The 16139-nt window shown below is 37.6% G+C and overlaps 2 protein-coding genes across 2 annotated transcripts; one reads left to right on the top strand and one right to left on the bottom strand.

Annotated features, from left to right (window-relative positions):
- Window positions 1-211: 211 nt before the first annotated feature.
- On the top strand, window positions 212-6488 carry ScsbetaA (Succinyl-coenzyme A synthetase beta subunit, ADP-forming). Its single transcript, XM_070217979.1, has 9 exons — window positions 212-284; window positions 350-424; window positions 1484-1587; window positions 2640-2792; window positions 2859-3021; window positions 3079-3346; window positions 4168-4592; window positions 5366-5535; window positions 6107-6488. Exons 2-9 carry the CDS (start codon window positions 356-358, stop codon window positions 6282-6284), a joined length of 1530 nt encoding a protein of 509 aa, XP_070074080.1. The 5' UTR covers window positions 212-284; window positions 350-355; the 3' UTR covers window positions 6285-6488.
- Window positions 6475-9137, bottom strand: LOC108068914 (beta-catenin-like protein 1). The gene is made up of 4 exons (XM_017158763.3): window positions 8999-9137; window positions 7506-8942; window positions 6671-6866; window positions 6475-6605 (listed from the first exon to the last, which is right to left on the bottom strand). The coding sequence occupies exons 1-4, from the start codon at window positions 9026-9028 to the stop codon at window positions 6520-6522; spliced, it is 1749 nt and encodes a 582-aa protein (XP_017014252.2). The 5' UTR covers window positions 9029-9137; the 3' UTR covers window positions 6475-6519.
- Between the last annotated feature and the right edge of the window lie 7002 nt (window positions 9138-16139).

Below are 16139 nucleotides of genomic sequence, written 5' to 3' on the forward strand. Positions count from 1 at the left end.
TTCTTAAAATAATTCGATTCGACTTGAATATCATTAAAATTTCCACGATAACTTTAACTCTTAACTACATTTCGTTTTAACTGCAAAGTTAACTTAATTTTTAAAACAATTTTAAACGTTCCCGCCAAATAGGTTTAAACCCTTGCTAAGTTCACCAAAGTTCCAAACCTAGTGTTGAGTTTGCAAACATTTTCAGCTTTATCGATTGCAGAAGCGTACGAAAATCAACGCTATCGAAGTTTAACCACCTCCATCAGCAGGCGACGGCAAAAAAGTCTAAAAAAGTAAGCAGCTTTAACGTCAAAATTCGCCTTTAACTCACTAGTGGTACGTTTTTACTTGATTCCAGAACAAAATGGCTTCATTCTTGGCAAGAACGGGCGGTCCCCTAATCGAAACCGTTAGGCCAGCGGCCGTGAAGAAGGTAAGTCCACCAATTAAAGGTCATATTTTTGTAAAAATGCAAAAATCAGTCGCTTTACATAATAAGGCGAAAAGAGAGAGGTGCTCATTCTCTCTCTATCGATATCTCTGTCCTGCTCTCACATGGGAAATACGTTAGTTGAGATCGTTTATCGCTAGTGCTAATTTAAAGTCCCTTTAATTTGTTAAATAAATAATTCCGTAGTGAGCGAGCTTAAGGGGGCTATATGTTTTGGATCCAAAGAGAGTCACGATCGCATAAAGACACCTGACTTTTTTTTTTTGTATCAGTGTGACGCAACTCTGCGGGTTTTATTTGTGTGCGTAGGGACCTTGAAAGCCTTATTTATTCCCCCGTCTTAATTTTCTTTTTTATCAATGAGCGGATGACAACTGTTGCTTTATCATTTGTTGTTGTTGTTGCTGTTGCTATAGTCGCCGGGCCCTCTAATTAAATTCTTAATCTGTGAATTAGTTTTGGTTATCGCCGGGAAACGACGTTAGCCGCCCAGACTTGCTCTTAACCCAGATTTCGTCTCTTGCTCTTTTTGTTTATGTTTTTTTTTTCGGATGAATCAGCGAACCAGTTTTTTCATACATTTTTGCTTGACAATGACCTCGTGACTGGAATTAAGGTTTCAGTTATTAGATAGTTTAATCATTTCTTTTTACGTTTTTATTATAACTTATCATTTTTTTATTTTCAAATAATATTATAGAATTTTCAAATAATATTATAGAATTTTCCAATAATATTATAGAACTTTCAAATAAAATTTTCAAATAATAGGTATTATAGAAATTCCTTCTTTCTTGATAAGATAGAACAAAAATATCAGAATTCGTCAGAAAAAAATTATTTTAGCTAATAAACTATTATAAAAAGATTTTTTTATTCTTTGGCTCTAAAAATATTTATTATTCGATTTTTTTTCTTAATAGGATAGAACAAAAATATCAGAATTCACCAGAAAAAATTTATTTTAGCTAATAAACTATTATAAAAAGATTTTTTTTATTCTTTGGCTCTAGAAATATTTATTATTTGATTTTTTTCCAGATCCTTGGCCTTGCTCCCATCGCCGTTCAGCAGCTGAGGAACCTCAATGTCCAGGAGCACGTTTCCTACAGTCTCCTCAACGAGAGCAAAATCCCAACACCTCGGTGAGTAAACCCAAATCAACAGGAATTATCAAAATCGCGAGAAAACAACCAACAATAGTCAGCCACAAAGTTGCCGTCCAAAGTTCAACGAAAGTGCCGCGTTGTCGTTGCGTCGACGGTTTCTTTGGTTTATTTTCGTTTCGGACTTTGTCTCGAACTTAATAATTTGCATTAATTAGCTCGGGGTAAACAAACCATAGAAGCGCAGCCACCGATGATAAGGGTGATAACAAGTAATGTACTATACTTTGATCGGCATAAAGTGACAAGGGTCAGTGACGTGGGATGTGATAAGATGTTAAAGTGGAAGTATAAGATAGTGGCAATAATAGCAATATAACATTTCGAATGAAATTGTAATCTGCAATAAATTTAAAAACAATTGAAAAAAAAAAAAATTTTGATCATATCTAATCAATTTATTAAATGTTTAAAAGCACTATTTTCTTTAAAAACCATCTGAAAATCATCAAAATAATCAAAACTTTCAATATTTCTTAATTTAAGAAATAAATAAACATAGTTTAAAATTTTTCTAAAGTTATTTAATTAAGAAAATATTAATCTTAGTTTTAGTCATATCTAATGATTTGATTAAGTCTTCAAAAGCACTATTTTCCTTAAAAAACAAGAGAAAACTAATTTAATAAATAAAAATAATTATTTTAAAAAAAATTTATCACTTTTAATATTTTTTAATCGTTAACGTACTAAGGAACGCTTACTTGTCCTAATATTAAGATAATAGTAGATTTTAGATTCCTTTTTTTTATACGTTTTTCGGGTTTGAAAAATAATATTTGTTTTAAATGCGGATGAGATTAAACCCAAAGCAAAATCATGCGATTATGCTGTTCTCAAGGTAGGCTTTTCATCTCCCGAATGACCGAATAACCTTGTCCCGAATGCCCAGCCTTCGTGGCTTACAATTTTGAGGTCTACTGATAAGCGAATTCACGTGAAATGCTCTTATCAGCAAAAATTCATTGGGGCATCGTAAAGAGAGCTCCCAGAAATTATTTTCCATACTAAGTGAGTCATTTCTTTTGCAGTTTCGCTGTTGCCAAGAACGGCAAGGAGGCCAACGATATTGCCACCAAGCTGAAGACAGATAACCTGGTGCTGAAGGCTCAGGTTCTGGCCGGAGGTCGCGGCAAGGGAACCTTTAAAAATGGTCTCAAGGGAGGCGTGCGCGTGGTCTACGAGTAAGTTCTTATAAATGATAAATCTACCTGCTTAAATATTCATATAAAATTATCATTACTTTGCAGCCCCCAGACCGCTGAGGAGATTTCCTCCAAGATGATCAATCAGCTTCTGGTCACCAAGCAAACCGGAGCAGCTGGTCGCATCTGCAACAAGGTGATGGTGGCCGAAAGGAAGTTCCCCCGCCGCGAATTCTATTTTGCCGTGATGATGGAGCGTGCCTTCAACGTAAGTCGAAAAATCTCTCTTAAACTTTAAATTAATTCTTAATTCTTTAAATTCCAGGGTCCCGTCTTGATTGCCTCCAAGGAGGGTGGCGTTGACATCGAGGAGGTGGCTGCCAGCAGTCCCGAAGCCATTCTGTACGAACCCATCGATATTGGCACCGGTTTGACCTGCGAACAGGCCCAGAAGATCGTCAAGAAAGTTGGCCTGGGCGGCGAGGGCGAGGACACACACGTCCAGATGTTGTTGAACCTGTACGATCTGTTCGTGAAGAAGGATGCTCTGCTGGTTGAGATCAATCCCTACGCCGAGGATGCCATGACCGGCTGTAAGTTTGTAAATCTTCTTTAACAGTATTGTTTTGTGGTCTAATTCTAATGCCTCATCTCATTTCTCCTAACAACTTAACCCATTTGTGAATGTCATTCTAATGGATTTCATGTTTTCTGTCCAGGCTGTAAGTATATATCGCCTACTAACAAGCTCATTCACATAAACTTAGATTAAACTATAGCCAAACTAGAGCCCTGCGTGAATCATTCAAATTTTGTTTTATCATAGTATGCCATGAAATTTCTGATTTGTTTAATTCAATTCTATGTGAAATAAATTCAATGTTTTTCTAATTAATTTCAAATTGAATGAATGAATTAATAATTTTTATGAATTTTTTGATTTTGCTAGATTTTTTTGTGCTTTCTTTTAAGAACAAGAAGTGGAAAATTTTTAACAAATTTAATTCAACTCTATGTGAAATAAATTGAATGTTTTTCTACTTAATTTCGAATTGAATGAATGAATTAATAATTTTTATAAATTTTTTGAATTTTTTGAATTTTTCAGATTTTTTTTGTGCTTTTTTGAGAACAAAAAGTGGACAATTTTTAACAAATCAATATTAACTGCTTAGTAAATAAAATTCAGGCAGATTTAATCACAAAATTATGGCACCTTCTTCTAAAGAAATTGTTGTTTGAATTATTTCGGAATTCCTGCCAATCATTCATTCAATTCTATTAAACTCAAAATTCTAATTAATTCATTCATATAAAACAAAAAATTCAAAATAATTCATTGAATCCCATTCATGCAGGGCATGAATCCCAACCCCAAATCAGATATTTAATCAGTTAATATGCTTCTCCTTAGTCTTTGCACTGGACGCCAAGCTGCGTTTCGATGACAACGCCGAGTTCCGGCAGAAGGAGCTGTTCGCTCTGCGCGACTGGACCCAGGAGGATCCCAAGGAGGTGGAGGCCGCCAAATACAATCTGAACTACATTGCGCTGGACGGCAGCATCGGCTGCATGGTGAACGGCGCTGGTCTGGCCATGGCCACCATGGACATCATTAAGTTGTACGGCGGCGAGCCAGCCAATTTCCTGGATGTGGGCGGCGGTGCCACTGCCGAGGCGGTCAAGGCCGCCTTCAAGATCATCACCTCCGACCCGAAGGTGCTGTGCATTCTGGTCAACATCTTCGGCGGCATCATGCGATGCGATGTCATTGCCGAGGGCATCATTTCCGCCACGAAGGACCTGAATCTGAACCTGCCCGTGGTTGTGCGTCTTCAGGTGAGTTTTCAGCAGGGTTCGGAATTTGACACACATGTTGAAAACATGAAAAATTGTATTTTACAGTGTGAGCAAAGTTGTTGACATGTGTGTCAAATACAAAAGTGTAAAAAGCAGGGACCGTAAATAATCATTATTTGAGATTTTTATTTTAAAAGGCCTACTGAGGTTTTTACATATTTTAATCAACAATTTAACTGGTTTTTATGTACTTTATAGACATGAACAAATAACAGTTAATTTGCTTTCCAGATTTGTTGAAATGCATATACTTTGTGGACAAGAGTAAAAAGAACGTTATTTTTGACGTTTAAAACAAAATATCACAGTAGTCTTTTTAAAATAAAAATCTCAAATAATGATTATTTTCGGTCCCTGGTAAAAAGTGTTATTAACACGCCGTGTTTTTTACACGGTGTATTTTTAACACCATGTGTTTTTGACTTCAAAATTGTGCAAGTCAAAAAAACTGTTAACATTTTATAGAATTCTATACTCTTTTAAATATTATACAAAATAAAGACTCGTTGATTCGTGTTAATAACACGTCGTGTAAATAACACAAATGACATGTCTGTGTTATATATGTTTCTAACATATGTAGGCTACAATTTTTAACACACATGTCAATTTTTTTTTTAACTTAACACTTTGACATTTAACATGTTAATAACACAAGTTTTTTACAGTGTGTGTTATTTTCAGAACCCTGGTTTTCAGCGATATTTGTATTTTACGTGATCATTTGTCTAACCAAACGATTCGTTTTGCAGGGCACCAAGGTCGAAGAGGCCCGCGAACTGATCCGCACATCTGGACTGAAGATCCTGGCCCGCAACGATCTGGACAAGGCCGCCGACCTGGCCGTTCACTTGGCGCAGATCGTCAAGCTGGCCCGCGAAATGAAGATGGACGTGAACTTCGAGATTCCCGATGCCGAAAAGTAGATAGCTCCATCAGTTTACCGGCTAAGTCAACCCTCATAAGCACACGCAGACACAAATGAAAGTCGACAAGAAAAGTAGAACCAAAACCTAACATTTACTCTAGCCACAAACTACTCAATGAAAGAAAACTATGCCATCGGTTCGTAGTTAGAGCATTATGTATTCGTAACGATCGGTCGAACAATTGATGAATTAATTTTGCAAAAATGTTAAGTTTAAAGCTGTTGAGCGTCCTAAGGATATGTCATAGTTAATTCGAATAATCCAGCAAGTTGAGTGTTCTCTTTGCACCTAAACAATTTCAATATTGTAACTAAAATAGTCAACATTAATTGCACGTGAATAATAGAAAAGTGGAACAGAAAATACGTTTTAATTGTGATTTTTGCAAAAATTCATTTAATTTTTATTTATTTAATGGCGACACTGCTTCAAAAGCAGTTCCATCTTGTGTATTATGCTATTTAGTTTGCTTTAAATTAAAACACCAAACAATCTTAAGTTGAAATTGCTTTGAAAGTACCATTTTCATTCAGCTTCTAACTCATTTCAATCACTTCATCTCAGGGGAAAGGGAAAAGGCGATTGTAAGAAAGATGGTAAGAAGGCTGAGAAGAAAGATGACAAGAAGTCTGAGAAGAAAGACGACAAGAAGGCCGATTGCACGAAGAAAGAGCCAAAGAAGAAGGAGGAAAAGAAGGACATTTGCCCGAAGAAAGAATCATCCGACAAGAAGGGAAAATAATGAAATCGTAGATAGAGAATCTAAGCGGAATCTGCCCGTATTTTTCAAAGTTACACCATCCACCAGAAAGAAGCCATTGTTTAAATTCCAAAGCCAAACATACCACATGAGTTTTTCAGTTCCGATTTTAACGCTTTAAAATTCAGAAGTACATTTCTGACCACAAAACAGCCTAGTGTGTTCTAAAAAGTTTTCATTTTGTAAGATTACTGTTTTGTTTATTGTGTGTTAAGCCTTAGAAACGATCGACTAGAGATAGTATGTGGGTCTGCTCCTGTTCCCGCCAGTCAGTGTCGCCATCGCCCAAGTTGCCAGCGTATTCTGTTGAAGAATTAGGGAATTAATTGCTTGTGCTTTGCTTAGAACCCATGGGTATATTTATTTACCCCTCATAATGCTGCGAATGGTTTTCATGGAGGCGCCGCGCAAGTTAAGGATCTGTAGAACGCGCTGTTTGACGGTGTCGCCGGTGGCACTGACCTCCAGCAGGATGTAGTCGATGCGCTGCAGGGTGAATAGCCCTCCTGTTAGCCGCTTTATGTAGTTGTTCTCCGCCTCCTCGTCCTCGTCAATGCTGGGATCCTGTGGGATAAGAATTGTTAATAAATCTAGCAGCCATAATTTAAGATTCCCTTCTTACAGTGCTGCCATCACTCAGCTTAAAAAACAGGACAGATCAGTCAAAAAAAAACGGGGGAAAAAAAAGACTACAAAAATTTAAAAAGGACAAAAAAGAGGACAATATTCTTCAAAATTTTTGTGTTTTTGTTAATACGTTAAATTTTGTGCTTATTTAATAATAAATAAATATTTTTAAAGTCCGTGTTAATCGGCATTTCTTTATGGCTCGATCGTTTTTAAACTTATCGCACAAAAACCGGGCCCCCGAAAGGATATTCTTTTTATTTTTTAACATTAAAACTTTTTTAAAATGAAAAGTCATTGTTTTTTTTTTATCAAAAAACCTAATTTTTTGACTTTTTCCGGTCTTAAAAAAATCTGGAATTCAAGAAATATAAAAATTTAATACAAAAGGTTTGAATCAATTACATCTAACCAGTTTTAAACGAAAAAATCGAAAGTTAGTTGATTTTTTGATGATAAAAACCCAAACAAAACCAACAATTAGCAAAACGAACATTAAATAACTTGTTTTTGAAAAAAGGACAGATTTCCGGACAGGGGATGATTGAAATTTATCCGGATAGAGCCGATTCTCACCTTCGCCTGCTGATCGATCTCCTTGTCGATGGCCTCCACCTTGGCCAGATACTTGAGGTGCAGCTCCAGCAGGCGATCGACCTTCTCGTGATCGTTCTCCGTGAACTTGGCCAGCATTCGCTGGCGGTGAGTGCCCTTGCAATTCCTCAGCATCGAGGCAATCACGGAGGTCACATGCTCCTCGTGCTCATCCGCCGAGATCAGTCGCTGCTTGTTGCGCTTGGGGGTTTTCATGAAGAGCGGAAAGATGGTGCGCAGGCCGAGGATCTCGACGAACTTGTTGCAATTGTCGCGGCCATCCTGACCGGCCATCGCATGATCCAAAACCTTAAGTGAACCGTTCCGGGACATTTTCTTCTCGCGCAGCATCAGGTTCATTAGCTGCAGACCTTCGCCGCTGAGGAATCGATCCCGATTCTCGCGGGCCATCAAAGCGGAACAGAGGCAGTTGAACAGGTTCTGCATGTACTCCTGCTCCTCGTTGCTACCAGGATCGTGTCGCTTGTAGACGGCCAGCTGCTGGAGCAGCACATCCACGCCGTCCAGCGAACCGAGCAGCAGTCGGTTATCATTCTCGGTTTGTATAAGGATTGAGAGGATTTCGCTGCAGTACAGCTTGTTGGGATCGAAGGGCGACTTGCCGCGCAGCCGCTTGAGCAGCCAGGCGAGCAGTCCCTGCTCGGCGGCCTCCCGGACGAACTCGGCATCGATTTCGGTGAGGTTCTCCACAATGGCCAGCGAGTTGTGCACCCCGTCGGCCTCCTCTTTCACCTGCTCGTTCAGACGCTCCAGATTTTGGACGAGCAGGGCGCAGATTTGCTCCTTCCTGAGGGCTTCTATCAGGGATTCGGCGCCCTCCTGACTCTCGCCTAGAATGTCCACATCGGTGACCTCCTGCAGGAGATCCACCACGGCCACTGCTATGTCGGTGTTCTGATGGGCGAGCAGCTCCAGCAAACTGTGCAGGCCATGGAGCTCAACGAGCAGGGGATAGAGATCCGGCACCGTGGCCACGCCCTTCAGCTCCTGGATAACCGTGTGCAGCTCCACCTCCGAGTCCATGAACTTCTCGGCGCTGTCGGCGAACTTGATGCGCATCTCCTGGTTCTTCAAATTGCGCTTCTCGAACACGAGGATCAGTTTCTTGAGGCTCTGCTCGTCCAGCACATCGCCGTCGGCCTCCTCGTTCTCCACGTATTTGAGGATGTTCAGGCGCTCCTCCTCGGTGAGTTCAGGGTCGAATTCGAAGGCGGATGAGCCGCTGGTGGCTCCTCCGGATGCTCCACCCTGTTTGCCATAGTTAGCCGACTCCTTGGCCTCGGCGATGCGCCGCATGCGTTTGATTTTCTCCGTGGCCTCGCCCCGTTTTGCGTGCGAGGCCTCCAAATCGAAGTCCTCGTCCTCGTCCTCGTGCGGACGCTTTGGCGTCTGTTCCGGCTAAAGATCGGGTTGTGTTAGGGAAAGCTATATCCACGGAATTGCTATATATTTACCTTGAACGCCAGCAGCTCACCGATATCCATTCCTAATAATATAGCGATTAATTATACCGGCCCACGGGAAAATACTTTTTATACCATTTTTGTTTTTCAAATATACTAACGACAAATTCCAAACGGTCCCTCTAAAATTGGTTTCTATCGATATTTCACACTAGTTCGTGCGCACTTTACCAATTAATCGCAACAACTGGTGCAGAACCTTGATAAAGCAGGGACTACAACCATTTAACCCTTGCAGTATGCCGTTGTCTTGTTATCTTGCATAATAAATAAAATAGGTAAGTAATTAAGTTACAATAAGTTGCGAAAGTTTTAAGGCCTGAATATTTTTAATATTGAATAGACCAAAATACATATGTTTATAGGACTCAATACTTTTGAAATTTCAAAACAAATCAAAGTCATTTTTGAAAACGCTGCAAAAAAAATGTAGAATTAGGAGAAATTAGCAGGGATTTTATTATTTGGAATCGAAAAAATCATACGCTTTGGATAACAGTAAAAATTTGGGAAAAATTCAAATTACGGTTAAAAAAATGCTGCTAAAAATTTGATGCAAATATTTTTGTAACATTTTTTTTTAATTGTAATTTTGTTTCTGATCACAAGAAATATATTTTTGAAAGGTTTTTTTTTAATAAATTCAAAAAACATCTTCTTATTTTAACTTGAACTCATACACCATTTCTGATGCCCACCACGTCCCCACAGCCTCCCGAGGGGCCTTCGCTTAATTTCAGCCCTGCGCCTGCAACTATGACGACGAGTTTACATAAATTCCTAAAGGCCAAGCCCCAAAAATAATTTTACAACTGCTTTAGGCTCTGGCAATTCAACAAGTTGTTTCGGTCTATGTGAGTGGCTCTGTGGCTGTGTGAGTGAGAGAGTGCTGGTGTGTGTGCTTTCTTCGAGCCAGTCTTTCTTTAAGCCAGTTCGTCAGCGTGATTTGGCGTTGTTGTTGCTGCCTTTGCAGTTGCCTTTGCTATTGGTATTGGTATTGTTGCTGTGGCTGTGGCTGCTGCCGCTTTTTACTCTTTTCTGGCTTGTTTCATGCTGACCCACTTTTGGTGGCAATACGTGAGCCCGAACAGTGGGCCAAAATCGAGGTGCGGTGAAAGCTCTTTAAAAGCTTATAAATAAAAATTACATTTTTCATATTATTTATTTCGATACAATTAATCAAAAGATATTTTGTTAAAATAAAGAATATCATGCACTTAAAAGTATCCCAAATAGTCCATGTTTTTTTCGAATAGGAAAGTATTTATATTTAAGAAAAAATAATTCTATAATTTTAAGTATATTTAAGTATAAGAAAAAATATAAAAAAAAAAATATTTGCAAATTTTTATTTATTTATTACACAGATACAGAAAAAAAAGGGAAATTGTATTGACTTTTAAATTCAACGAATTTTTATTTTAGCTTACATTTAAAAACAATTTATTTAATTTTAAATCTACAAATTTTTAGAATACTCATATACTTAAAGCTTTCTTACAGTTTTTAGAATATTTTTAATAAATATTTGTTCACATTTCCCTTCCGTTTTTTGCAGTAAAAGAAGAATGAAGTCTTTTTGAATGAACTCTTCGAACTGCTGATATATTTTTAGTTTGTCGCTCCCCCAAATAATTGATTAATTTGTACCCAAGCTTTTGGCCAGCTTGCCCACGGTGCCGGGCAAAAAAGTCATAAACTGAATTGCCAACAGGTTATGGCGACGACCACGAAGACGACGGATGGTTTTGTTGCTGCTGCTCGGCTGCGGAGTAGTAAAAAGGGCCATGACAGTGACACTTTGAAGTTTGAGGTTAAATCGTCAATGTTGTTGCCTTGGTCTTGCTCTCTGGTTGCATTGGTTGCTGTATCTGTATATTGCCTTTGCTCTTGCCAACATATTTCGTGCGGCATTATTGTGCTTTATCTATCTTTTTCAGTTACTGTTTTGGTTATTTATCTCTTCTTTCTTTTTTTCGTATATTTTTTAAGCTTTTTTATGCTTTGCAGTGCACTGCATTCAAAAGACTTAGGCAGCGAACTTGGCAAGAAATAACTTTGAACTCACGCATGCTCGCACGTTTTTATGTTTTGGCTTATTAATTATTTTTTTGCCTGTCCACCACTACAACACACGAGTTCGGATTTGAAAAGTGAAATTTCAAAGTAGAACAAGCGGCAGCGGCAGCAAAAGCAACAACGCACGTTTAGAGGTTCCAATAAAAATGGGGTCACTTGTCGTTGGCCAGTCGGTGAAGCCCCAGCCCCCTCCCGAAAGCCCCTCGAAACCCCCATCGAAAACCCCCCGAAAACCCCTCGAAACCCCTCTTTTGAGGCCCCACACTGACCATTGATCGCATAGATCACGCGCCGTCTGTTGTTGTTGTTTTGCCGTTGTGCATTGTAAATTAATTGCAGTCGCGTCGCGTCTGTTTTGGATTTTTTGGCCTGAACCGTTCTCAACCAGTTTTAGGCCATCCATCGTGTGTGCCATTAAAATGCACCACGAACTTGACAACGAAACGGAATAAATGGTGAAATATTTCTCTTCCATCTGAAAGACTTTCCCTGTGACTAGATATATGCACTAAGTTCTGGTATTTGATATTGGGTTAATCTGTAAACAAGTTATTTAATGTGCCAAATATTCATTAATAAGGCTAAGTAATTTGCGAATTTAAATTGTATTTAGTACCAATCTATTAATAAAAGAAAATAAATAGAATAATAGGTAATAAATAAATTAAATAGCTAAAAAAAAACGATTATTTTTTATTTTATATTATTTTTCCCAAGTACAAATTATTTCTAGCTTACATTTGAATTTTCTATTATAACTAAGAAAACGCAACAGAAATTTAACAATATATCTATTTCAAGCACTCATATAAATAAACAGATGGACTTTCCCTCTACATATATTAATACATATCCGGTGTATTCTTGCCTTTGATCTTGTTACAATGCTTTCAAACTTTGTTGCCTTCTGATTTTTTGGCTCGTAACAATAATCAAGTTTAATTGCGTATTTCATAAGATTTTCGTTGTGCACTGTTTGCTTTTGCTGCTAATTAAAGTTTGCTGCAGCTTTAGTGCAAAGAAAAAGAACAATAATAAAACCAGAACAACACTTAAATATTAATAATTGATTATAATGTTATTACAGACATGATTTATTCTCGTTAGAATCTTGGTCAGCCGATCGGCGAGGCGTGAATAAATGCAGCGATTGTTGCAAAATCAAAAGTTGCACTTGGGTTATGAATTTAATTTTTTAATTGCCGAAAAAGAGCGAGTGCATAAATTATGAAAATTGCGAAATTCGAGCTGAAGAAGTCCAAGTATGGATCTTCAGCTCCTCCACTTCCGGCACGCGATCCATTTCCGTTCTGCTTGGCTGTGAAGCGCTTCTTCCTTCCCCCTCCTCACCGCCCACTCTTGCATCAATCAAAGTCTCAATCAAGAGCAAAAGTAATCAAAACTAACAGCAATCAATAGGGGGAAAAACACAATCCGAACAAATAAAGCCAAGCACACACAAATCATGGCCGTAAACAAAAAGGGAAGAAGTTGGGGCAACAAGAGCAAATAAGGCAAAATCGTTAAAAATAACAATATCTATATGTGTGTACAAAATGGCAAGGCAGAGGCAACAGCAATAGCAATGGGCCACAAACAAAAACACAAAAAAAAAACAAGCAACAACACACACACAAAATAGAAATGGAGAGCAACTTTCACCCAAGGTCATTGTGTCTTTAACTGCGCCACAGCACAAAAAAGCCAGCCAGCAGCAGCAGCAACATGGGCAATAGCAACTAGCAACTTGCAACTGCTGGACAATATGAATATGCGACACGACACGATCGTCCAAGCGACCGACGCCCGATTCGCCATTTGGCCAAAAAACAAAAGCCAGAAAATACAACTTGGGCTGAGCGAATAAAGCATACTCTTACTATTTAATTTAATTTATTTTTCTCGTATTTCCAGGTGCTACAACGACTTCCTTATTAATTAATGCACTAGTCACAAATACAAAATTAAATATGATAAAGAACCGAAAATAGTATCATAGAAACTAAAGTATTCGTAAATTAATTCTAAACTATTGAGTTTCAAATATATTTTATTAAGATAATTATTAAATTTATACTTTCGGGAGTGTGATAGATAACCTTTCGGTATAGAAATTCAAGCATAATATATGATATATTATATGAAAAAAATAATTCCATAAAATTAAAAAAAAAACAAATAAGAAAAAGAGGGCTTCAAAATAAAATATGTTTATTAATATTTCTAACCATTTTCGGATAAACGATTTGCTTTTCCAAATAATTATACCAAATCAATTAAATATTTCACTGCTATTAACAGGGAGTGTAATTTTTCTCTCTCAAGTTTAAGATTTAAATTCGTATTTTTAAACCGCTCGAAATAGTTTTTCAACTTTATTTAAGAGTATAAAAAGCCTAGCTAGACCAGCTTGATTGTCTGTCAAGTCGAGGAGTGAATCAGCGAAGAAACTGGAGAGTTCGAGGGGGAAAAAGTATATTTTCTTTGGTTGCCTTCGCTACTGCATGTGCCAAAAATAAACTGAAGCAAATTGCTGACTGCAGTTGTAAAACTCAAAGGCCTGGCCTCCGCAGGCTGGGAAAGGTCGAGAGGAAACCGGCTGATCAGTTACTAGATGGTTTGAGTCGATTTTATGGGGATGTAATCGAATAAAGAGCTGGTTGGTTGCTTTTCTTATTGTACCCAAGCTCTTTTGTCTGACTGTACTGGTTACCTTTATCTGAATATTTTATTTTTCAATGAATGGATTTAAAATATATTTTAAGTTTTGATATTTTGAATATACCTTCCGTAAAGTATCGTTTGTAATCTCCATCTTCATTACTCTTAAGCTGCTTTAACCAACCTAAATGCCTGCTTAGGCATCTTAATCTTAGGCACTTCAATCTTAGGATTCCCCCATCATTCATATTATCTACGCCGACACCTTGATCTGGGTCATGCTTAGCCACATTGTTAGCTGGATGCAATTAAGTGGCCGAAAACTAAAAGATGAGAGAGTGGAAAATTACTTTTAATTGACACAAAGTTTAATTAAAAACGAAGAAGAAGCCAGATAAAAGAAATTCCGCTGAAGTTTGTCTTTTCCGTTTCTAATGCATTTCAAATTACATCATTAAGTTCTCTTTTGCCAAAATCTCTAAATTAATGACCTGAAGATAAACACAGAGAGAAAAATCTACCTATCTAAAATATTTTAAATAATAGTTTTTACAATCTTTTAATATTAAGCAAAAGTTTAAAAATAATTTGGATGGTAGAACAAATATTTCTTTTATTAGTTTTTAATTATTTTTAAATTCCTTAGAAAAGGTAAATTTCCTATAATAAAAGCTTAACCCATGACAGCCGACGCGCCGCAACACGTAGCACAGTTTGATTAGAACAAAACGAAGCCACAAAGGCAACAGAAAAGCGACATAAAAGCAACAGCAACAGCAGCCATGATGTTGCATAAATTTAAGTGCCACAGATACAAGGCGCAAGATACAGAAACGAGTTACAGATACATCAAGAAGCAGAGGCAGAAGCAGGCGCGCCAGCAGATGAGGTCTCTCGTAGAAATGCGGATGCGAACTGGAGACCCCACTTCGCATATATACATATAGAGTATACTACATATATATGGGTATATATCGGTGTCTACCTCCAGACGGGCTGCGGTGAAAGAGCAAAGTATCTTAGTATCTTAACATTTCAAATCCGCTGCGGTTCTCTGTGGAAACGAGTCTGGAAATTGGGTCAGTGGCACAGTATGCATGGCATTCTCCGTCTTCGTCTCCGTCTCCGTCTTTGTATCTGTATCTTTTTCTGTGAGGTACGAGGTACGAGTATATATCCACACATACAATATATATATCCCCTACAACTGTGTGGGCTTCGTTTCTTCGCCACTTCGCTCTTTCTTTGGCTCTTTCTTCTGCGCCTGGCTTTCTTTGTGGTCAATATAATGATTCTGCCCGACTGGCTGGTTCGGTTTAGTTTGGTTTGGTTTCTTGGTCTCTTGGTCTCCAACTTGACTTGGCTCGCATTTTTCTGTGGCTACTACTCCATTTTATTTCTTTTACTTCTGCGGCCGAACGTGCCTCAATGCTACGCCGTCAGGTTGCTAATGGGACCTTAAGAAGCGGGTCCATGGGCGTGTGAGGCATAAGCAATGGGGCAACACCCAAATGTCACTCACTTACCTTTGAGATTCCATCTAAAGCCCAAATTTCCATATATTACGCATACGACATGTGGTGCGGCAGCCAGAAAATATAACGCATTTACGATTGTTGGCTTAGTTTGTTTTGCACATTTTGAATGACATTTGAATTTATTTAAATATAATTAATTAAATATTAGGCATTACAATTAGGAAATAAATATTTACAAATCGAAATGTGTTGAACAAAATTCAAGTTTGCTTTTGTAAAAATAAATAAAATTGCACGATAACTAAAATAACACAATTAATATTGTCTTTTGTTTATAGAAATTATACATACATTTAAATTAGAATTAAACTATTTTAGGGTTTATTTAATTGTTGGTTCTTTCGGGTGCTGAGTGTGTCCAAGGGTTAAAGATAAATAATTTCGGGTATATCGAACATAAGTTAAGGATAAGATTAACGTTAAAACTTTAGCAACAAACTTTTTAAAAAACAAATTAACAACGCTTTACGATATTGGCTAAATTAAATCGAGTTTATTACTTGAGTACATTGCTAAACGATTCTCTTTACTTCCATCGATTTCGGTTTAGATTCTTCTCCTTGAACGTTTCATATTTTGCAAATTGATTATTATGAATAATATTTTGCCAAGCCCGCTACAAATTCTTAGACCTATACGTTCCCAAGATGAACGTTTTTCCATTGGTTTGTACATTTTAAAAGTAATTAATTTATAATTGTTATTGCTTTTGCTTGATTAGTATTAATTTAAAATGTAATTTGTATGCGTCACTATTTCAGTTTTCAACATGATGAGGTACAGACAACATTCAGAGCTTTATACAACTTCCTCTCACCCCCCTCCCTAATTGGTATTATTGTCTAGATTGTTAT

Source organism: Drosophila takahashii, chromosome 3R (assembly GCF_030179915.1).
Source record: "Drosophila takahashii strain IR98-3 E-12201 chromosome 3R, DtakHiC1v2, whole genome shotgun sequence".
Classification (NCBI taxonomy): Eukaryota; Metazoa; Arthropoda; class Insecta; order Diptera; family Drosophilidae; genus Drosophila; species Drosophila takahashii.

What these genes read in the sequence shown, in the direction of transcription:
- ScsbetaA (XM_070217979.1), top strand. Translation starts at nt 356, where the DNA reads ATGGCTTCATTCTTGGCAAGAACGGGCGGTCCCCTAATCGAAACCGTT. An exon ending in CGAGGATGCCATGACCGGCT is followed by an intron (nt 3,347 to 4,167) that starts GTAAGTTTGTAA and finishes GCTTCTCCTTAG; the next exon opens with TCTTTGCACTGGACGCCAAG. An exon ending in GAGATTCCCGATGCCGAAAA is followed by an intron (nt 5,536 to 6,106) that starts GTAGATAGCTCC and finishes ACTTCATCTCAG; the next exon opens with GGGAAAGGGAAAAGGCGATT.
- LOC108068914 (XM_017158763.3), bottom strand. Translation starts at nt 9,028, where the DNA reads ATGGATATCGGTGAGCTGCTGGCGTTCAAG. An exon ending in GTGAGCTGCTGGCGTTCAAG is followed by an intron (nt 8,943 to 8,998) that starts GTAAATATATAG and finishes CCCGATCTTTAG; the next exon opens with CCGGAACAGACGCCAAAGCG. An exon ending in AGATCGATCAGCAGGCGAAG is followed by an intron (nt 6,867 to 7,505) that starts GTGAGAATCGGC and finishes CTTATCCCACAG; the next exon opens with GATCCCAGCATTGACGAGGA.